Raw genomic sequence first — 21960 nt, 5'->3', positions numbered from 1 at the left:
TATTATCTTTAACAAGACCATGTCTAATTCATTGCCATACCTGCTTTAGTTTCCCCATTTGGCTCTTACCTCAGAAAGGGTTTGTTGAAAGAGTAAAAGAATAAAAAGTTGGGCAGGAGAGAGTAAGAGAGAGAGAGGGAGGGACAGATGGTGGGAAGAAGTATGTGTAGATGTAGAATCTGGGTTGAGTTTGGAGTGAACAGGGTAGAGTTGGTCATCTGTCTTGAATGTGAGTTGCCAGACCCCATTTGAAAAACATTATTTTGACCTGTTATATTTAATGATATTTACTGACTTCTTCCTGCTACTTGCCTGGTTGTATTTAAGGTCAGGTGGAACCAGCTAGGAAGCTGGGGTTTCCTGGTTTCTTTCAGGTAATTAAGATTCAATGAAGCCTGGGGAATGAGAAGGCATGGGAAAAGGCTGACAAGGGAAAGCACTAGAGGGAGCAATCATCAAAATAATCTTGGGAAACTTGCTTTTTGAGATCACTGGAATGATTTAGGAAGTGGGGACAGGGAGAAGGGGCTTGAGGTGGGAGGACATTCTCTAGGTGTGCTGACTCCTTCTTGACTGAGAATGTTTCACTGGGAGAAGGGGCTCTCAGAGCTCCTATAGAGGCAGAGCAAAGCTTGCTAGCTGACAACGTTTGATAAATTCCTGGCAGGCTCTGATGTGCTTGTTTGACTTCCGGTGGTGCCTGCGGTGTCCTATGGTGAAAATAAAGGGGAAAGACTAGTGTTAAACATTTTTAAACTTAATTTTTATGAGAACTTTTAAAATTATGAAAGTAAGATTTGTCCAGTGGAAAATCTTAAAATTAAAAAATATAGCCAGTAAAAAATATAAAAGGACAAACCCCTCAAACTCCACTCCTCATCCCCCAGAACAAACAATTGTTAATAGTTTAATATATAGCCTTCCATATCTTTTTGTATATAAACTATTAAGTTTAAAAATTAAAATTATACTATACATGAATTATTTTGCTCTGCATCTTTAACAAATCTTTTATTATTGCAAAATGTTATATACATCTATAGGAGTCCATAAAAGCTTCTATGTACAGTTCAATAAATAGTTATAGAGCAGATGCTCATGAACCTACTCAGGCCTAGAAATAGAATATTGTCAGCAACTCCCTCCTTTTCTGATCACTATCCCCCCTTGCCCCCTGACTTTTATACTAAGCATTTACTTTTTTCATTATTGTTTTACCACTTATCTATTCCTAAATAATTTAGTTTAATTTTGCCTATTTTTAAAAAATTTTTTTATCCTCACCTGAGGACATTTTTTGCATTGTTTTTTAGACAGAGAAGAAGGGACAGAGAAAGGGAGGGAGAGAGAAACATTGATGCGAGAGAGAAAAATCAATTGGCTGCCCTGAAGGCACCCAAACTGGGGAATCTTAGGTGCCTGGCCCTGGACTAGGGGTTGAACCTGAAGCCCAGGTATGTGCCCTGACTGGGAATCAAACTCATAGCCTTTCTGTTACTGGATGACGCTATGACCAACTGAGCCACACTGGCTGGGGCTAATTTTGCCTATTTTTTAAAATTTTATTTATTATTTTTTAAAAGATTTTATTTTTAGAGAGAGGGGAAGGGAGGGAGAAAGAGAGGGAGAGAAACATCAGTGTGTGGTTGCCTCCCATGTGGACCCCACAGGGGATCTGGCCCACAACCCAGGCATGTGCTCTGACTGGGAATCAAACTGGTGACCCTCTGGTTCGCAGCCCATGCTCAATCCACTGATCCACACCATCCAGAGCTAATTTTGCCTATTTTTAAACTTTATATGAAGTCATACTGTAGCTATTTTCTTGTGTCTTGGTTACTTTTTCACAATGTTATGTTTGTAAGATTCATTTACTTTTAAAAAAAGATTTTATTTTATTTATTTTTAGAGAGGGAAGTGAGAGAGAAAGAGAGAAACATCAATGTGCGGTTGCTGGGGGTCATGGCCTGCAACCCAGGCATGTACCCTGACTGGGAATCGAACCTGCGACACTTTGGTTCATAGCCCACACTCAGTCCACTGAGCTATGCCAGCCAAGGCTAGATTCATTTACTTTGTTATGTGTTTGTTTATTCTCACTGATCTATAATATTTGAACATACCACTATTTATTGGTTAATTTTTGGTTTGGGGTAGTTATAAGCAATGCTGCTATAAAATTCTTGTACATGTCTCCTGGTGTGTATCAGCCTGCATTTCTTATGAGTACTCAACCATTTAGCTTGGCGACAGAGCTTAAACTTTGGTAGATACTGCTGGCACTTTTTCAAAATGATTTGCCAGTTTACACTTCCATTAGCAGGATATGAGTGTCTTTGTTCCCTACTCTTTGCCAACACTTGATATCATCAGACTTTAAATTATTTGGCAGTATGGTGGCTTATAGTGGTATCTGTTTGGTTTTAGCTCCCATTGTCCCAATTAATGGTATGTGTGCCATTTCATGTCTATTAGCTATTTGGATTTCCTTGTCTCCAAATAGCTGATTTGAGTCTTTTGCCTATTTGTTGTGTTGCCTGCCTTCCTTTGATTGATCTGCAGGAATTCTTTTTTTTTTTAAATCTTCTTTATTAAGGAAGGAAATCTTGTTTTCCTTTTTTTCAAATTCTCATCCAAGGGTTTGTTAATTGATTTTAAAGAGAAAAGAAGGAAGAGGGAGGGAGAAGGAGAGAGCGAGAGGGAGACAGAGAGAGAGAGGCATCAATGTGAGAGAGAAACATTGGTTGGTTGCCTTCCTGCAGCCTTTCAATCTATGGAACATGCTCCTACCAACTGGCCACACTAGCCAGGGCTGATAAGCATTTTAAATTTCTATTTATTTGTTAATACAAATACTGCTATAATTTATATTCTTTTTTTATATTCATTTTTTAAATTCTTTTTTAAATATATTTTATTGATTATGCTATTACAGTTGTCCCATTTCTCCCCTTCACTCCCCTCCACCCTGTACATCCTCTCCCACCCACATTTCCCCCTTTAGTTCATGTCCATGTGTCATACTTACAAGTTCTTTAGCTTCTACATTTCCCATACTATTCTTACCCTCCCCCTATCTATTTTCAACCTACATTCTATGCTACTTATTCTCTGTACCTTTCCCCCCTCTCTCCTCCTCCCACTCCCCTGTTGCTAATCCTCCATATGACCGCCATTTCTGTGGTTCTGTTCCTGTTCTAGTTGTTTGCTTAGTTTCTTTTGTTTTTGCTTTAGGTGTGGTTGTTAATAATTTGCTGTCCTTTTACTATACATGTTTTTTCTTTATCTTCTTTTCTTAGATAAGTCCCTTTAGCATTTCATAAAATAAGGGCTTGGTGATGATGAACTCCTTTAACTTGACCTTATCTGAGAAGCACTTTATCTGCCCTTCCATTCTAAATGAGAGCTTTGCTGGATAGAGCAATCTGGGATGTAGGTCCTTGTCTTTCATGACTTGGAATATTTCTTTCCAGCCCCTTCTTGCCTGTAAGGTCTCTTTGGAGAAATCAGCTGACAGTCTGATGGGAACTCCCTTGTAGGTTACTGTCCCCTTATCTCTTGCTGCTTCTAGGATTCTCTCCTTCTTTTTTACCTTGGCTAATGTAATTATGATGTGTCTTGGTGTGTTTCTTCTTGGGTCCAACTTCTTTGGGGCTCTTTGAGCTTCCTGGATTTCTTGGAAGACTATTTCCTTTGCCAGATTGGGGAAGTTCTTCTTTATTATTTGTTCAAATATGTGCTCAATCTGTTGCTTTTCCCCTTCTCCTTCTGGTACCCCTATAATTCAGATGTTGGAACGTTTAAAGATGTCCTGGATGCTCCTAATCTTCTCCTCATTTTTTTGAATTCTTATTTCTTCATGCTTTCCTGCTTGGTTGTTTCTGTCTTCCTTCTGGTCCACTGTATTGTTTTGAGACCCAGTTTCCTTCCCTTCACTATTGGCTCTCCTCCGTGTATCTTCCTTTATCTCTTTTATGGTAACCTGCATTTTTTCATCTAATTTGCACCTAAAATCAACCAATTCCATGAGCTTTCTGATCACCAGTGTTTTGAACTGTGCATCTGATAAATTGGCTATTTCTTGGTCTCTCAAAAGGATGAGTCCTGGGGGACTGATCTGTTCTTCTGTTGGAAACATATCTCTCCCTGTCTCTCCTTTTTTTTTCTTTTTTTTCTGGTCTGGTCACTCCTGTTACAGTGAGGGGCGGAGCCTTAGGTGTTCACCGGGGCTGGGCACCCCAGTCGCTAGATTGTGATGTTATATGTGGGGGCAGGGGTGGGAGCGGGGACGGGAGGGAACAATGGCGGTAGTTCTGTTCTCCTGGGATCTCAGTCCCTTCTCTGGGATCCTGGGTTGTGAGCTCTGCCCTGGTCCACAATCGCCGCCTCACTGGGTCTGCCAGCTGCTGCTTGCATACCCAGGGTCCACCGCTGCGATCTTGCACGCCCTGGATGGCTTGCGCTCCAAGTTCATGCCAAGTTCTCCCCGACCTCCGTGTGCCGCTGACCTGCGCCCACCCGGCTCCCGGCTCGTTCTCTCCGCCCCTTGTACTGGTCGGGATGAATGGGTCTACTTCAACTTCTTGGCTGTCCGACTTCCATTCAAGATAAATCCTCTGTCAGTTCTGGGTGTTACTCTAGCTCTAAATTGTTGTTGTTCTAATCTTGGTTGTGCATGAAAGTACGGTGCGTCCACCTATTCCTCCATCTTGCCGGAAGTCCCTTATATTCTTATTCATATATATCTTTGAGTATCCATGCAAGTATTCTATACTAGAGATACCATGAAGTGAGATTACTGGGTTAACAGGTATACACATTTACATTTTTGATAAGTAGTACCATGTATTTTACTTCCATCAACAGTGATAAGTATCCTGATTTATCCCATTTTTTATTGATTAATTTTAGAGAGAGAGAGAGAGAGAGAGAAACATCAGTTTGTTGTTTCACTTATTTATGTATTCATTGGTTGCTTCTTCTATGTGCCCTGAGTTGGGATCAAACCTGCAACCTTAGCGTATCAAGATGATGCTCTAACCAACTGAGCTACCTGGCCAGGGCCCAATTTATCCCATTCTTGATAATATGATAATATCAATCAGCTTAACATTTACCAATTTACTTTTTAAAAATTTTTATTTATTTATTTTTAGAGAGAGGGGAAGGGGCTGAGGAGAGAGGGAGGGAAACATTGATGTGTGAGAGAAACATCAATTGGTTGCCTCTCACACAGCCCCAACCAAGGACTAAGCCTGCAATCCAGGCACGTGCCCTGACCCGGAATCTAACTGGCAGCCTTTTGCTTTGTGGGACGATGCCCAGCCCACGGAGCCATGCCAATCAGGGCTTACCAACTTAATTTTATATGACATTTAAAAACTGCTAGACTAGGCCCTACCTGGGTAGCTCAGTCACTTAGAGCATTGTTCCGATACGCCAGGGTTGCAGTTCCATCCCTGGTCAGGGCACATACAAGAATCAACCAACTAATGCATAAATAAGAGGAACAACAAATCGATGTTTCTCTCTTTCTCTCTCTCCCTTCCTCTCTGTACAAATCAATCAATCAATTGAAAAAACCTGCTACACTATGGCAGCATCAAATTCTGTTTGTAAGGGGGACAAATGGTAATGGAGAATATAAAATAAGTTGCATCTGACCCTAAAAAAAAAAATTCTCTTTGACATTGACATGTGTCATTTTCAGAGGTCAATGTCCAGGTCCCCAACAGCCCCATCTCCCTCCACAACGGAGTGCTAAAGTCTAAGACTTTGGTGAAACTGTTCTAGTTCTAGGAGAATTGTATCCTGCTTTTCTTCCTCTTCCTCTTTCTGTTTCCCCACAAGTCCACATGGGTAGAAAGGACTCAGATGTTTCCCCTGGTCTTCATTTCACCTCTATCTTCTCTCCTCAACCCCTGCTTCATCTCTAGTCATTCCCCCTGAGTGAATTCCTGCAAAAGAAGGAAGGTCATACTTTTGAAACTTACTGGTTTTCTTCACATTGCCCTTGAAATGATCACAGGGACACTGCTTCTTTGGCAGCCTGAGCACTGCCATGAGTTTTCTTGTCGGAGCTCTCTGGAACCAGTCTGAAATAACAGGGTTGTTGCTTAGATGGGAGGGTTAACATGTCTGAGAGTTGGAAGTAGGATCTTTGCTTTTTTATACTGCTATAGGATGGCCAAAAGAGCCAACATAGAACAGTGGAGATACCCAGTTATATCTATATATTTCTGAGCAGTTTCTCCTGACCTGTGTTGGCAAGAATGTGTGGCAGGTGTAGAGAGGGCAGCAGGATATCATTAGGGAGACCAGAAAGTGAGGAATAAGACCTAGATATATGTCATCCTTTTAGTAGCTGCTTTATGTGGGGCAAGCCATTTTGCCTGTCTGGTTTAGTATTATTTGTGAATAAAATAAGGTGAGAGTAAGATCCAGAAAGCTTTTGGAAGGCAACCCTGGGTTCTTGGGGAAAAAGTAAGAGGGAAGAGGCAGGCAGAGATTTAGCCAGCTCTTCGCTGGAGTCCAGCCCTCGGAGGAGACTCAGGAAGAAAGCTGGTGTTGGTGGTGCACATGCTGGCTGGTGGAGATGGAATGGGTTCGGGGACTCAGGGGAGAGAGGTGGGGTATAGATGGTGTATCGATGTTGTTGATACTGAGTTACTGACCTTTGCACTCACATTCTTGGCCACCTTCCTGGATCCACCTCCCAGAAGCCTGGCGTCGGTCCCTCTGGCCTGTGGCGACCCCTGTTGGAAGGAAACAGGTCACTTCTAGGTACTGGAAAGGGAAGGGGCCAACAGCAATGGTCCCCAGTTTAGTACAGTTTTCCATTTCTTTCCCTTTTTTTACTCAGGGATCTAGGAGTATTTTACCTCAAGTACTCTATTTTTAAAGATTTATTTATTTAGGCCCTGGCTGGCGTAGCTCAGTGGATTGAGTGCAGGCTGCGAACCAAAGTGTTGCAGGTTCAATCCCCAGCCAGGGTACATGCCTGGGTTGCAGGCCATAACCCCCAGCAACCACACATTGATGTTTCTCTCTCTGTCTCCCTCCCTTCCCTCTCTAAAAATAAATAAATAAAATATTTTAAATAAAATATTTATTTATTTATAGAGAGAGGGGAAGGGAGGGAGAAAGGGAGAGAAACACCAATGTGTGGCCTCCTTTCATGTACCCCCCGACTGGGGACCTGACCTGCAACCCAGGCATGTGCCCTGACTGGGAATGGAACCTGTGACCCCCTGGTTCACAGGCCGGCACTCAATCCACTGAGCCACACCAGCCAGGGCAAGAGAAGAGCATCTTAAATGGATAAGGAATTGAGGTTGAAAATCCAGCCTAGAGAATAGCTTAGCTTGAGGTAGGTGGAGAAAGAATGGCTTCTGGATGGAAGAGAGGACAGAAGATGGGGCTTAATAAAGACCTTCCCCGCAACACACACATTAAAATCCTCATAACTTCAGGAATGAGAGGAAGGATCATAATCTGCGGAAACCCATCAGGATCTTCACTGACCTCCAAGTTTGCAGTATTTGAATCCCTAATCCCAGTTCTACTCTAAAAGGGTGGTATTTACCTTTGCCCCTCTAGAACAAAAGCCATTCCTCCTTTGGCCTCTATTTAGGTATGCCTTATCACCTGATGCTGTCATTTCCATTTTGTGATACCTGAGATATTTTTGTGACAATCAAGGATGATGGTTTATATATAGACTTGAGGTTCCGGAACTAGAACTAGGCCCAGATGATGCATCCTCTGTATAGCGGTTTCTGATATTCCTGTCAGAATTGATTATGCCTTCCATGAATCCCCATCATATTTGAATGCAGCCCCATGTTACACAATTACAGTTTGTTGTTTGAAATCTGTTGTGGACTGAAACGTGTCCCTCCCAAAATTCACGTTAAGATCCTAATCCTCAGTACCTTAGAATGACTGTGTTTGGAGATAGAGCCCTTCAAGGGGTGACTGAGTTAAACTGAAGCTGTTATGGTTGGCTAATCCAGTCTGAATGGAGTCCTTGTAGAGGAAGAGATTTGAATACACAAAGAAACACCAGGGATGTATGTGTGCAGAGAAGGGACCAGGAAGAGGTCCATCTGTAAGCCTAGGAGGCAGGCCTCAGAAGAAACCAAATTTGTCAACACGTTGATCTTGGACTTCTAGCTCCTGGAACTGTGAGAAAGTAAATTTCTGTTGGTTAAGCCACCCAGTCTGTGATATTTTGGTATGGTAGCCCGAGCACACACTAAAAATCTTTTTCCCTTGTAGCCTCTGAACCAGTAGTCATTTGGCTGTGTGGTTCCCGACACGTATTGGGCACTTGGTAAATATTTGTCCAATAGGTGGACAGACCAGTTGTGTGGAGAGGGCCTTAGAGAGCGTCTGGTTCAGGGCAAATGTTTTCTGTTTCCCAGGCCTGTGCCCTTTCTCCCACACAGGTGGAGGGCGTTGCCTCATTTCCTCAAGTTCCAGTTTCTAAATGTTTTCGTGTGCTGTTCTGAGTGCTGTTAAAGTAATTTAAACAGGCATAGCCCCTGCCATCCAAACTCTTCTAATATTTTATTCTCTCCTGACTTCTCCTAGTTCCAGGGAAAAGCCCCAGAATGTTAGAGCCAGAGGAATTGGAAAGTACAAATGAAGAAATCTTTATTCTTACTAACTTTTGGTATTTTGGCATGTGTCTGCATATGATTTTCTTTATACAGTGATAACCATAGTATGTGAGCAAATTTCTTTTTGTGTACTTCGTAAGCCGTGTTGTGGTGTCCTCTTCATTTTTAATGATGGCACAACACTCCTAACAAGTATACGTTGCCCTAACTTATTTAACTGTTTTCCCAGAGCTGAATATTTAGATTGCTTTATTTTTGCATATTGATAAATTTCTGTGTGCTTGTAACTATTTTCCAAATTTTGTATTATTGCCTTGGGCAAAATTTCCTAAAATGAAATTTTTGGGTCAAAAGTTAAGAACAGTTCTGTTTCTTGATGTTGTTATGAAATTGCTTTGAAAATGGTTGCACTCCTGGCTGGTGTAGCTCAGGGGATCAAGTGTGGACTGTGAACCACAGGGTCACTGGTTCGATTCCTAGTCAGGGCACATGCCTGGGTTGTGGGCCAAGTCCCTAGTGGGGGGCACGTGAGAGGCAACCACACAATGACGTTTCTCTCTCTCTCTTTCTCCTTCTCTTTCCCTCTCTCTAAAAATAAATAAATAAAATCTTTAAAAAAGTGGTTGTACTAATTAGCTAAATCACTATCTTTTATTTTTCAGATGAGGAAACTGAGGCCCAGAGAGAGCAAATGAAAAGGCCAAGTTTATAAAGATAATAGAGACTAATTTAGAACTAAAATTCAGGTCCAGGAGTTGTACTTTCTGCAGCTTTGCATGACTCTCATATTTCAGTGTGACCGAAGCTGCATTTATAGGCCACCATTAGAATTTTTGCTATTGCTTGTTCCTCCTCTACTATTGTTTACTTCATATTTTTCTTTAATTTAATTTACTTAAAATAGCCTTATCCTATGTAATATTATTTGTGAGATTATGGGTTTGATTACATGTTTGGATTTTTTTCTAATATGCATTAAAATGGACATATAACTATTAAAGTAAAAGCTGCTTTATGTTCTACCTAAAATCAGTTTTGGAAAATACTGACACAGTGGAGTAAGCACAGATTTTATATCCAGATGGAACTGGGATTAACTGCTTGTTCTGCCACTTAACTATGTAGTCTTAGGTAAGTCACTTAGCTTCTTTAATTTTTGGCTCTCTGATCTGTAAAACAAGTACAGGAGTCTCTACTTTGCAGATTTGTTAGCACTAAATGAGATACTGTGGGTGCCCAGTGTCCAAGCAGGTGTTCAGTACATGATAGTTTTCACTGTAGTTATAATTGCTGACTTCTAGTTATTTCCCAAAGAGAGTGTCTATGCTGGAATGTTAGGCTTGTTGGGTTTTGCTGATTTGTATGTGTAAAAAGTTACTTTCACTTGTTAGGATTTGTGGTAGTTCTGTCATTATTTCAGTTTCCCAATTCCACCACATACTAACTTTATGATTTTGGACAAGTTACTTAACTTTTCTGTGCCTCATTTACCTAATACGTAGAATGGGACTAGTAGTGCATATGTGTTTGTATTCATATATCAATTTCCTAGCTTTGTCCACTAGAGGGCCCAGAAGAACTAGCACCTAGAACCAAAGGGCAATAACTACCTAATACTATTCTCCCGTAAGAGAAACCAGGGCTTCTCCAAGAAATGGCTGGGGCAGGAAAGTACAAAATAAGCCTGAAATGTCTTGTGGTGTCAGAATTGCTAAAAAAAATGTTAAAAAGACATAGAAACTAGCCCTGGCTGGTGTGGCTCAGTGGATTGAGCACCAGCCTTTGAACCAAAGGGTTGCTGGTTTGATTCCCAGTCAGAGCACATGCCTGGGTTGTGGGCCAGGTCGTGCCCAGGTCCTGCGTGCCAGTAGGGGGTGCATGAGAGGCAACCACACACTGAGGTTTTGCTCCTTCTCTTTTTCCCTCCCTTCCCCTCTCTCTCAAAAAAAAAAAAAAAAAAAGAAAGAAAGAAAAAAGACATAGAAACTAACTTATAGGAGCGCTCAATGGCTAGTTTTGGGACAATATGAAGAACATAATAAAGAATGATAGTAATGGATTATAATACATAAATATTTGTGAGTCTTATATTAATAAGTAATTGAATACATGGGAGAGAAAGAACAGTTCTTTTATTTTTTAAAGACTTTATTTATTTTTAGAGAGAGGGGAAGGGAGGGAGAAAGAGAGAGAGAAACATCATGTGCACATCAGTTGGTTCAATTGGTTGCCTCTTACACACCCCCTACTGGGGACCTGGCCTGCAACTCAGGCATGTGCCCTGACTGGGAATTGAACAGGTGACCTTTCTGTTTGCAGGCTGGCCCTCAACCCACTGAGCCAAACCAGCCAGGGCAGAACAGTTCTTTCTTATAGTAGAATTTTAATGAATAAACATAGGAGGAATGATGGAAATAAAAAAACCACCATTTGACTAATGCCATAGAAATCCCTATTGTAGACAGGAATTATCAATGGATTTAAAAAATTAACAGGCAAAATATGATGAGAAGAAACAGACTATTTGCATAGTCTCATAGTCTCACAGTACCCCTTTACAAGATACTTGTGAATTACAATGGGAAAAATATTAACTTGACAGTAGAGAAATCTGGCAGACACCACCTTAACGAAGTGTTCAAAGTTAACATCAGCAGTAATGAAGTGTTCAAAGTTAACATCAGCAGTAATGAAGTGTTCAAAGTTAACATCAGCAGCATGATACAATGAATATTGTATTATGAGCCTTCTTGATGTGGTGTACTGAGAAGGCAGGCATCACTTTTACGGTGTTCTTGCCAAAAATTCAAACTCTGAACTTTATTATGAGGAAACATCAAACAAACCCAAATTAAGGGAAGTTCTACAAAGTACCTGACTAGTAGTCTTCAAAAGTGTCAAGGTCAAGAAAGGCAAGGAAAGCTAAGAAAATACTCTATGTTGGAGGAGACCAAGGAGACATGATGACTTTATTCAAATAGTATAGGATTCTAGAGCGGATTCTGGACTAGGAAAAGGACATTAATGATATGATTAGAAAAATTTGAATATTTGTACATTAGTTAATAGTATTGTATCATCATAGTATGGTTATGTAAGGTGTTATTTGTGGGAAAAACTGGATGAAGGACATGCTGGAATTCTGATTATTATTTTTTAAAACTTTTAAAAAATCCTCACTTGAGGATATATTTTTTATTAAGTTGAGAGAGAGAGAGAGAGAGAGAGAGAGAGAGTGAGAGACATCAATTTGTTGCCTCCCATATGTGCCCTGACTGGGAATCAAACCTGCAACCTTTTGGTGTATGAGATGACGCCCCCAGCCAACTGGGCCACCTGACCAGGGTAGAACTCTGATTATTTTTACATTTTTGAAAGTCTGAAAAGTGAAAAGTTAAAGATTAAAAAAGTACATTAGATTTTTGTGAGGACACAATCAGATAATATGTGTTAAGTGCTCAGAACAGTGCCTGCCACACAGGATTGCTTAACACATGTCAGCTACTATTATAAGTAATTTTATAATTAATAAGTAGTATTATAAGCAGTGAGTATACTATTATTATAAGTAATTTATTTCCTAAATTCTCTATATTCTCACTTATCTTTTCCTCCTTTCTCCTGTGAAAAGCATATTGTGCATGTATGTGGTTATTTTAAGAGGTAAAGTAAGAAGTTTTACTTTGAGAATATTTTGTGGTGATGGTAGGGCATCATTTCCTCTAGCCAGACTTAACCTGGTGTTGCAATACTATGCTTGGCTGGGAAACAAGCCTTGAACCTGGCCTCCAGCCACCTGATGTGGCTGCTAATAGTGTTCGTTACCTGGTGGCACGGAGAACTTTCCTGATTCAGGAAATTAGAAATTTTACCCAGTCCATTTCTTCACCTCTTACTAGGTACACACTACAGGTCATTCAATCTTCACAAAAAATGTGTTTTCTAATTGGCATTTTATTCATTGAAATATGATAAAACTGAAGTTCAAAAAAGTGAAGGAAGTTGCCCGGGGTTGAGAAGTAAGCGGGAGAGCCAGGATTTGGATCTAGATTCCCCGGCTTCAAGGCTGAAGGTCCGGGTACGTCTAGGGGGAGCAGGTTTGAGAACTGTTCACATGGAGCAGTGGTTGGCTCTCAACTGGGGAGTGGTTTGCCCCTTCAGGGGCCATTTGGCAATGTCTGGAGATATTTTTGGCTACCTTAAGGGATCGGGGAGGCTGCTACTGGCATCTAGTGGGGAGAGGCCACAGGGATGCTGCCGAACATCTTACAATGCACAGAATAACGCCCCCTACAACAGAGAACCATCCAGTCCCAAATGTTAACAGAGCTGCTATCAAACCTCAGTGTAGAGTCCTCAAGCACACTTGAGAATTTATTCTTTCACTTAGCAAATATTTACTGAGTACTGGGCTGGATAGTGTGAGGGATATGGAAACAATACACCAGATTGTGCCATCAAAGAGGCTGCAGTCTAAAAGGGTGGGGGTGGAGGTAGGAGAGGCAGGCCAACACCCTCAGTGTAAGGCAGACTATGGTAAGTGCAAAAGAGAGAGTCCATTAGGGATAAGCATGTTTCCAGGAGGTGGAGCTCACTTCTAGTCACGGGAGGAATCATGGGAGGCATGGAGAGGAGGTGGTTTTGGAGCTGGGTGTACGAGCAAAGCTGAGCTGGTGGGAAAGCATAAGACCTTTTCCCACCTAGTTTAGGTGGAGCACAGAGTGTCTGCTAGTGAGAGGAGGGGAGTGGACTGGAAAGGCAGGTTGTGGCTAGAGCTTTGACTTTAGGCTGAGGACTCTAGCCTTGGCATCTGTCCTAGTGATGGAAAATCCTTCTCTTCCAGAACGGTGGGCTCGGCCATGGGGCCCAGCAGTCTCCAGAAAGCTCTTTTTACAAGGGAGAAGTTTGAAATTGGGGTGGAGTAGGGTCCACTCCTGATTTTCGGACTGAGTTCATGTTGGCTATGTAACAAAGCTATTTTACATCAAAGCAGCCCTTGGGGAGATGGTTCTCTCAAGCAGAAACATACATGGGGATGAACTCTCTTCTGAATGTTTGTTCCGCTAAGGGCTAGGCCACTGGAGCTGATTCAAAAACCCTGACCAAGGGTCTGCTTCCCAAAAGGTGAGCTGTTAAAACAGGGCTTGATATGGCTAGTGCTTCAAATGTGGTTACTATCCGGTAGTATGATTTTTCTAGTTTATTACTTTGCCATTAGATAGCATTAAAATTGTTGGTTGGATGTCTGGTAACTTTAAAGAATATAAACAGCCCTGGCTGGGTGGCTCGGTTGGAGTGTTGTTGGATAGGCCAGAAGGTTGCAAGTTCAGTCTCTGGTGTGGGCATGTACGGGAGGCAACCAATTGATGTTTCTCTCTCACATTCATGTTTCTTTCTCTTTCTCTTCCTTTCTCTCTCTCTCCCTTCATTCCTCTCTGTCTAAAATCAATAAACATATCCTCGGGTGAGGATTAAAAGAAAAGAATATAAACAAGGACTTCCTTGTTTTCATCAAATGTACAGTTGCCTTCAACACTTTTATAGCACTGCTACCAAGATTGGCCATGGGGAATGCGTTACTCTTCTGGAAAAGGGATTGGGGGAGAAGTAAGGGAGCAGGAGAGCCCATTTAAAAAATTTTTTTTTCTTTGCCAGCTACTGTGTCAGAAAGTTTCCCTCTAAATTTTCATATATGCTGTCTCATTTGACTCTCACAACACTCTTTAGATGCTGTTACAGTTTTCTCCCTTTTGTAAATGAGGAAATGGGCATGAGATAGGTTAACTTACCCCAAATACCTGTAGCGAAAAGGAGCTGCATTTTAATGTATGCTTTTTGATCCACGTTTTCTTTTCTGTTTTGCCACATTCTCCCTCTACCCTCAAATCTTGTTCCCCCTTTTATAGAAAATTAATTTGCCCTGGTTGGTGTGGCTCAGTGGATTGAGCACTGGCCTACATACTGAAAGGTCACCAGTTCGATTCCCAGTGAGAGCACATGACTGGGTTGTGGGCCAGGTCCCCAGTTGGGGGCATGCAAGAGGCAACCAATGTATCTCTCACATATTGATGTTTCTCTCCCTCTCTTTTCCCCTCCCTTCCCCTCTCTCTAAAAGTAAATAAATAAAAAAGTAAATCTTTTAAGATTTACTATAAAGTAAATCATTTTAAAAAATAATAAAATTAACCTTATTTACCTGGACTTGGGTTGCTAGAGACGATGGACATCAGCAGTAGCAGCAACAACAGAAGGACAGAAGAGATTAGAACTTTCATCGTGACTGTTGGTGCTGCTGTAAGTCACTCGAAGAGGGTGTGGAAGGTCCCCAGTTAGAGGCTCCGGACTCCTTGGGATGGCTCAGGCCACTGTATATGGCTTGGTGCACTTTAATCCCAGGTCAGTGTTTCCCTTAGAAGGTAAGAGGAGCTAAGTGACGCTGGTCCATTAGGTAACAGGTTGCACCATGTGCTTTACGAGAATCTGGGAGGTAAAACTGGCTAAACAAAGACATGAAGTATTCTTAAGAACATAAGAAGTAACTGATAACTTGGCAGCAATATTTGTGCCCTCCCCTTCTCTTTCCTGCCTCCTTCCCCCACAGTGTGTTATGATTTCTTTCCCAAGCCTTTTTACTCCTTTGAATTTCCTTATACCTTTCAGTGACTCTTGTAGTTTAATATCTGGCAAGAAAGTGAGTACAGTGGAATCTTGGTTCTTGAACTTAATTTGTTCCGGAAGGCTATTTGAGAAGCAGCTTGTTTGAAAGCTGAATCATTTTTTCCAATTAGAAATAATGTAAGTTGAATTAATCCATTGCAGACCCCCAAGCTTTCTTTTTTTAAGCTTTCTTTAAAAAATATGTTTTTATTTATTTTTAGAGAGAGGGGAAAGGAGGGAGAGAGAGAAGGAGAGAAACATCAATGTGTGGTTGCTTCTCACATGGCCCCTACTGGGGACCTGGACCATAACCCAGGCATGTGCCCTGACTGGGAACTGAACCAGTGACCCCTTGATCTACAGGCCCATGCTTAATCCACTGAGCTATACCAGCCAGGGCTATTTTAAGCTTTCTTATATACATACTTGTCTGATGTGCTGTTGTAAATAAACCCTTTGAAAATAGAAAGGACGTGAAACATAAATGAAAATTTAACAGAAAGGAAATGAAATGTACAGTGAGAAATGAAAACTTATCTACATACTAGAGCTTACCTTTAATGCTGAGAGCTTTAATGACTGACTGTGGAGGGGAGGGAGCAAGGGAAAGGCTGTCCCCTCCATAGAAACGTCAGGTAGCTGCTCCTCTGGGGTTCCTTCTCTGTTTGTCTCTTTGTTCCACTAGAGCTTGTTTATTGCTCCGTTTGCTACTTCTTTGTCAGGGTGCTACTTTTCAATAAAATTTTTCAGTTCTCCCTGTTTCCCAAGCATTTCCTTGAATATCCTCCCTTCCCTCCTCCTCCTCTGAAGAAAGCCCCTCAGCTGCCGTCTGCTGCTGCTCCGTCTGCACATCTGGGAGTTCCTCAGAGCTCAGCTCAGTGCTGGGGGCCTCCACATTGTCATCGTCTCCCTCCAAGGCCATGGACATGCCCGGAGACACACTGTCCTCCACAACAGACACAGGTTCATCCTCAAAGCCCTCAAAGTCTCCTGCAGCAACAGACTCAGGCCACATTTTCTTCCAGGCTGATTACATGGTCCTGGAAGACAGTTTCCCCCATGCCTTGTCTCTGTGTCTCAAGCAAGTGAGGATATTAAAATGTTCCCTCCAGAACTCCCTGAGGGTTAAATTAGTTTCAGAGGTCACCCCAAAACACCTCTGAAACAGTGCTTTTGTGTAGAGTTTCTTAAAATTCGAAATGGCCTGCTGGTCCATGGGCTGGCTGAGAGGAGCTGTGTTAGGTGTCAGGGCCTGACAGCGATGAAGCTGTACTCCCGCGCGACAGGGCCTCCAAGCCTGGAGGGCGGGCAGGAGTGCCACCCGTTGCAAGAAGTACCCTGAGTGGTAATTGTTTTCCTGGGGGGATTTCTTCACACTTGGGGCCAACACTTCATGAATCCACTGAATAAAACATTGCCTGGTTACCCAAGCTTTGCTATTAGCCATCCACATCACAGTCAAGTTGCTTTTTATAACATTGCTTTTCTTGAAAACTCATGGGTTTTCGTAATGGCAGATGAGCAGAGGCTTCAATTTAAAGTCCCCACTTGAGTTCCCTCTCAACAGCAACGCCAGCCGGTCCTTCACTGGCTCGTGTCCCGGCAGTGACTTCTCCTCCCGTGTGATGTAGGTCCTCTTCGGCATTTGCTTCCTGAAGACGCCCATCTCATCGCAAATGAACATTCGTTGGGGAACAGATCCCTCGGCTTCTACGTATTCTTGAAAGTCTATAAAGAAATTATCAGCAGCTATTTGTTAGAACTACTGGCCACCTCCCTGTGCCTCACTACACTCTGAATGCCACTTCTTTTCTTAAATTCATCGAGCCACCCTGTACTGGCGTTAAATGAATCACTTTCAGCACTCGGTCCAGGGCTGTCTTTCAGGAGGTCAGTGTGTGGCATCTTTGCTGTTTCAAATATCATTGCCTCCAAAATGCTACCACCGGCTAATTGCTTTTTGTTTATCCAAATCAGCAACAGTTTTCCTACCTCTTCAATTGCCCATGATTGTTGTTTCGTGAGCACTTTCACACCCTTAGTAACATCAGCACTGTTGATGGCCTCTGTATGTTTTAAAATTGTGCTAATCAATGTAGCAACACCATACTCGGTAGCCAGCTCAGACAGGCAAACACTTCTATCTTACTTTGCAGTTATTTCTTTTTAAAGCTCTATTGTTCTCACAACTTTCCTTCTACTTTGCTGTTATTGCTAAGCTCCTTAGAGTCTCCATGGTGACTTACTGGATGTATTTAGTAATAAGCAGGAACAAAAGCAAAAAAAAAAAACCCATGAAAATATTCACAGCCTAATTTCCTGAGATGTTAACAACACGAGGCTTAGTGGTAAACTGACTCATACTCGCTCATTCTGTCCTTTGTCTCCTGAGAGACTCACGACTGATCAGACAGGTATCAGCATGAAAGGGCAGTTGGGCTGAGAACAGAAATTTTGTCTGAAAACCAAGACGTTTTTTCTGTGAACAACTTGGTTGAGAACCGAATTGTTGAGGTGGGAGATGTTCGAGAGGCGAGGTCTGGCTGTACGCAGGGTTGGCTGAGGAGGGGATGGCATGGTCTGTCTCCCCTCCCCTGTGCTCCCGCTCCTCCCTTGGCCCAACGTCAGCAGTAGTGGCGGCGTGCTCGGGAGCTTGCCCTGTCCTCGGTGTACAGTCTCCTCTCTTTCACACACGGTGGGAGGCAGAGGCCATTCTCTCTTGCCAGAGGCACCTGAGCACACCGCCACTGGGTCAGATCAGGGCTCCTCGTTGTTCTTCGGGAAGGCAGCTTAGTTCCTCCAGCCTAAAGGAGCGGGAACTGGGTTGGTGGAAATCCCCCAGGACTTCAGGCCCAAGAGGGTTTGAGGAACAGGAAGTGCAGGAGGCAGGTGTTTGCACAGGCCACTGGGGCCCTTGGCTGCAAACCTTGTTTGAAAATGGCCTAAAGCAAAAGGAGACCTAGAGTAAACATTGAGGGTCACAGAACATTAGCCCTTACCTTGAGTCATTTCAGAGATTTTAGGGAGTGTGCTCAAAGAAAGGGGAGAGGCCAGGCTTGAAGGCTGGGCCATGTTCCTGGGTGGCCAGTGGGGAGTGATCAGGAAAGATCAGCAGGAAGGAGAAAAGGTGGTGGGGCTTGGCTTCTCCTGAGAGGAGGGGAGAGGCAAAGCATGAGTCAAACCCTCTTCGATGTTTTGTTTGATCATTCTTACCCTCTCAGTTTTCAGATTATCCTTTCCTGTTGACACGTTGAAGAGTAGGTTGTAGTCTTTGCTAGTAAGAAGTTTATAACTTGTCTGCTGGGGGCCAGGCACTGTGCTAGGCTGTGGAGATGGTCCTCTGGTTGAAGGCTAGTGCTTGGACCTATATAAACCGCTGTTGTGGTTTCTCTCTGGAAAATTCCAACAATGGTCTCTGTCCTTAGGAGGCTCAAGTCTAACCAGAGAGAGGACATACAGTTCATAAAACCTAGAGATATAAACGGAACCAAATTTCAGAAGTGGCAGGAGTTCACTGTGGCCTGAGAATAGTAGTTCAGGGGGCTCTGGGTCAGGAGGAACGTGGGCTGGGTCTCATGGGATGGGTGAACCTGGGTTGGTGGGGGGCAGACAGGAGGGCAGTGCAGAGAAGGAGCATGAAGCTAATTGGAGGGCAGGGGCTGTTTGATATTTGCTTTTGTGTTCCTGAACTGATGCAGGGCCTGGCACTCTGGGAGCATTCTATAAATGTTTGTTGAATTGAGTGATATTTTTGTGACACTTTAACTAGGCCCGATATGTTGGAAAGCATGTGAAAGTGCAGTTCATTGCCAGAAAGAAAGTTCTACTGACAAATGGCCCTGTGTACACACAGAAACTGATGCGGGGTTCTTTACTTTTCCCTTTGAGCTGTCCATCAGGCCACTCCCAGGCTGCTGCAGGACCAGGGAGCTCCTCCTCAGACCTTCTTACCTGTCCCATCAGTCTGTTTACTCCTCTGCTTTCCCCAGGTCCTGGCTCCTGGTCAGTTCGCTCTGATTTCCCCCTCCATGGACTTGGGGTGGGATGTGGGGCCCTCTGTACCACAGGAAGGGGCTTTGGATCAATGAAGTCCATTGACATTGACAAGAAAAAAAATTCTGAGATGTTCTGCATTAAATTTACAGCAGCCAGAGAGTAAGAGAAAGAGACAGGACAGTTAGCTTGTTATTAGCTGTGAACCAACTCTGACAAAAGACTGCTCACATTCTTGTAAATCCATTGGAATTTGGGATTGATTTCCAGGTGACTGTTTCCAAGATTATCCAAAAGAGAGAGTAGCCAGGCACCAGAGAGCCCCAGGAGCCTCTGCTTATTTGCAGGTGAATTTTTCAGTCTGCTGCCCACAGCCAGTCCACAAGAGAGGACACTTCTTCCTTGTGGGCTCTGCTGAGTCTGTCCCAGAACTAGCCCAACTCCTTTGTCTATAGCTAATGTAAATCATTACAGCTTTCAAGGCTACTTAAAGCCCATCTTGAAAACATTACTTGTGTCAACACAGTCTGATTTCCAAAGGCCTCCTTCCAGGAACAAGGGAAGGGGAAAGTGGGGAGAAAATACCATTCTGCCACTGTTACTTGGTTTCCACCTCTACAGTGTACTTAGTAGCCATTAGAGATATTTGTTGATTGAGTCCTTGATTTGTGTTGCTCTAATAGCAGTAATTTATTCATGCATCCATTCAGTGAACATTTGAGAGCCCCAAGTTTCTAGGTGTTGGCTGCCAAGAGGAAGCAGCCTAGTGTGGTCTCTGAGGAGCTCACACAGTGCACACAGACCCACGGAGCGCTAATCCAACTGCTCTGCTTTACAGAAGTGCAGGGAACAAAGTAGAAGCCACAGGACTAACACCCATTTCCTGGCTTGCTAGAATTTCTGCTGGTGTGCAGCTGGCTGGCTGCTACACACGTAAATGTGGTGAGCTCTAATGGGAGAGAGAGGATGTTCAGAACCAGGCGGCAGCCTGAAAGCGCCTTGGGTGAACCAGAAGGGAATGTCCAGTCTAACCGAGATTGCAAAAAAAGCAGCACCTGGAATGTCTGCATTCTTTTTTTCCCCCTCTGAGCTTGAAATTAGGAAAACAGCCCAGAAAACCAAAAGTGGACATTTTCACAGGGGGGTTTATCAGACAGGCCACAAAAATTCTGTGTTTACCTCTATCTGGTTGTCTTTCACTGAACTATCATGGCCTGGCTTTTAATTGGGTTCCCTCCATACCCTAGAGCTTGGTTTGAAACCTTGGTTTCCCACTAATATCACATTTTATTAGGTATTATAAAAACTGCCCTTTGAAAGGTGAAAGAACTCCAGGATGCACGCTGACCTCTGTCTGACATTACTTCCAGGCATTATGGGTGGTTGTGATCCTCTAATCTGTGACTCGGACTTTGCCCACTCTGCCAACCTTCCCCATCTCACCCTCACTGGTGAGAACACAGAGTAAGTGCATTTACTAATTAATTATGGCCACAAGGTGGCAGCACTGCCCCACTGATGTTTCCTAAGAGCTCCATGGGTGTGGGCAAGCCTGAGAGCCCTGGTTAGGACTAGGAAAATGGCATAAATGAAGTGAACAAGTAAACTTTTTTCTTTTTTACTCCCCCTTGTGAAGTGACAGAGTTAATCTGAGTCTGAAACTATTGCATTTTAGAACTAGAAGACACTTTAGAAAAGTTTCTCAAACTTGAATGTGCTTACGGATCACCTGAGGAGCTTGTTTAAATACAGACCCGTTCTTCCGGTGGGGCCTGAGATTTTGCCTTTCTTATAATGCACCACGCTGATGCTTGCTGCTGGTTGGTGGACCACACTTTGAGTAGCAAAGCTTTAGAGGTCATTTAGAGATTAATTCTCACTTCATCTGACTTACGAAGAGAAACTGAAGTCTAGAGGGAGAATGTGACCTGCTTAACATAGTCATGACGTGGGTGTGTAACTTTATGCATTTAAACCCAAGCTTCTGCTGCAGTCCAGCTCTGACTCCACTACATCATTGTGTGGTCTCCTTTACTCTCATTAGTGGCATCTCTTTAGCTTAGGAACTGAGAACTCCCAATTTTTCCATCATCCCCTTTGGTCTTTGCTCAAGGTGTCCCTTCGGTTACTCAGAATCTTCAGTAGCTTTTCTATAACCACAAGATCAAGTTCAAATGTCTCTGACGAGTTTTCATGGGTGTACAACAAGTGGTCTCACTTTAGTAAGCTTACCTAACTTTCCTGTTTTTTGTTTTTTTTTTAACCCTGTCTTTCTTTTGTAACTATCCTCATGCCTTCCTGTTCTCTAAGCATACTGTGTTTGGGCCTCTCTTTGTGGTAATGGTACTGGCGTGGATTCTGAAGTTAGACACACCTACTTTCTAATCTCAGGTCCACAACTGACCTTGGCAGGTTATTTCACCTTCTTGAGGATCAGCATATTCTTCTGAAATAGCCCCATATGGTGGTTGAGGGGAATAGATACCATATGCAAGCCCACTCTGATTCCTGAAATCACCTTCCAAATTAGCATCTACAATGATGCCTGGCACCTGGTTCCCTGTGCTTATGTTTCTCCTTGTCTCTGTTTCTCTGAGACTTAACCTTCCAAAGGCCTAACTTGAATCCTGTCTCTTTCATGTAACCTTTCCCCGCCATTCCTGACCTAGTTGGACCCACCTTTCTA

At 42.9% G+C, this 21960-nt stretch overlaps 3 protein-coding genes across 3 annotated transcripts in view; 2 read left to right on the top strand and 1 right to left on the bottom strand.

Moving 5' to 3' along the window:
- LOC118497666 (carcinoembryonic antigen-related cell adhesion molecule 21-like) overlaps positions 1-21960 on the top strand; it is an 834765-nt gene that overhangs the window by 584800 nt on the left and 228005 nt on the right. The window lies entirely within an intron of this gene.
- LOC118497667 (carcinoembryonic antigen-related cell adhesion molecule 1-like) overlaps positions 1-21960 on the top strand; it is a 746496-nt gene that overhangs the window by 501726 nt on the left and 222810 nt on the right. The window lies entirely within an intron of this gene.
- On the bottom strand, positions 3-15115 carry CXCL17 (C-X-C motif chemokine ligand 17). The gene is made up of 4 exons (XM_028530396.2): positions 14821-15115; positions 6675-6755; positions 5994-6095; positions 3-710 (listed from the first exon to the last, which is right to left on the bottom strand). Exons 1-4 carry the CDS (start codon positions 14897-14899, stop codon positions 613-615), a joined length of 360 nt encoding a protein of 119 aa, XP_028386197.1. The 5' UTR covers positions 14900-15115; the 3' UTR covers positions 3-612.

Source organism: Phyllostomus discolor, chromosome 12 (genome assembly GCF_004126475.2).
Source record: "Phyllostomus discolor isolate MPI-MPIP mPhyDis1 chromosome 12, mPhyDis1.pri.v3, whole genome shotgun sequence".
Lineage (NCBI taxonomy): Eukaryota > Metazoa > Chordata > Mammalia > Chiroptera > Phyllostomidae > Phyllostomus > Phyllostomus discolor.
The sequence above is the reverse complement of the archived record's forward strand: the minus strand, read 5'-3'. Positions and strand labels throughout refer to the sequence as shown.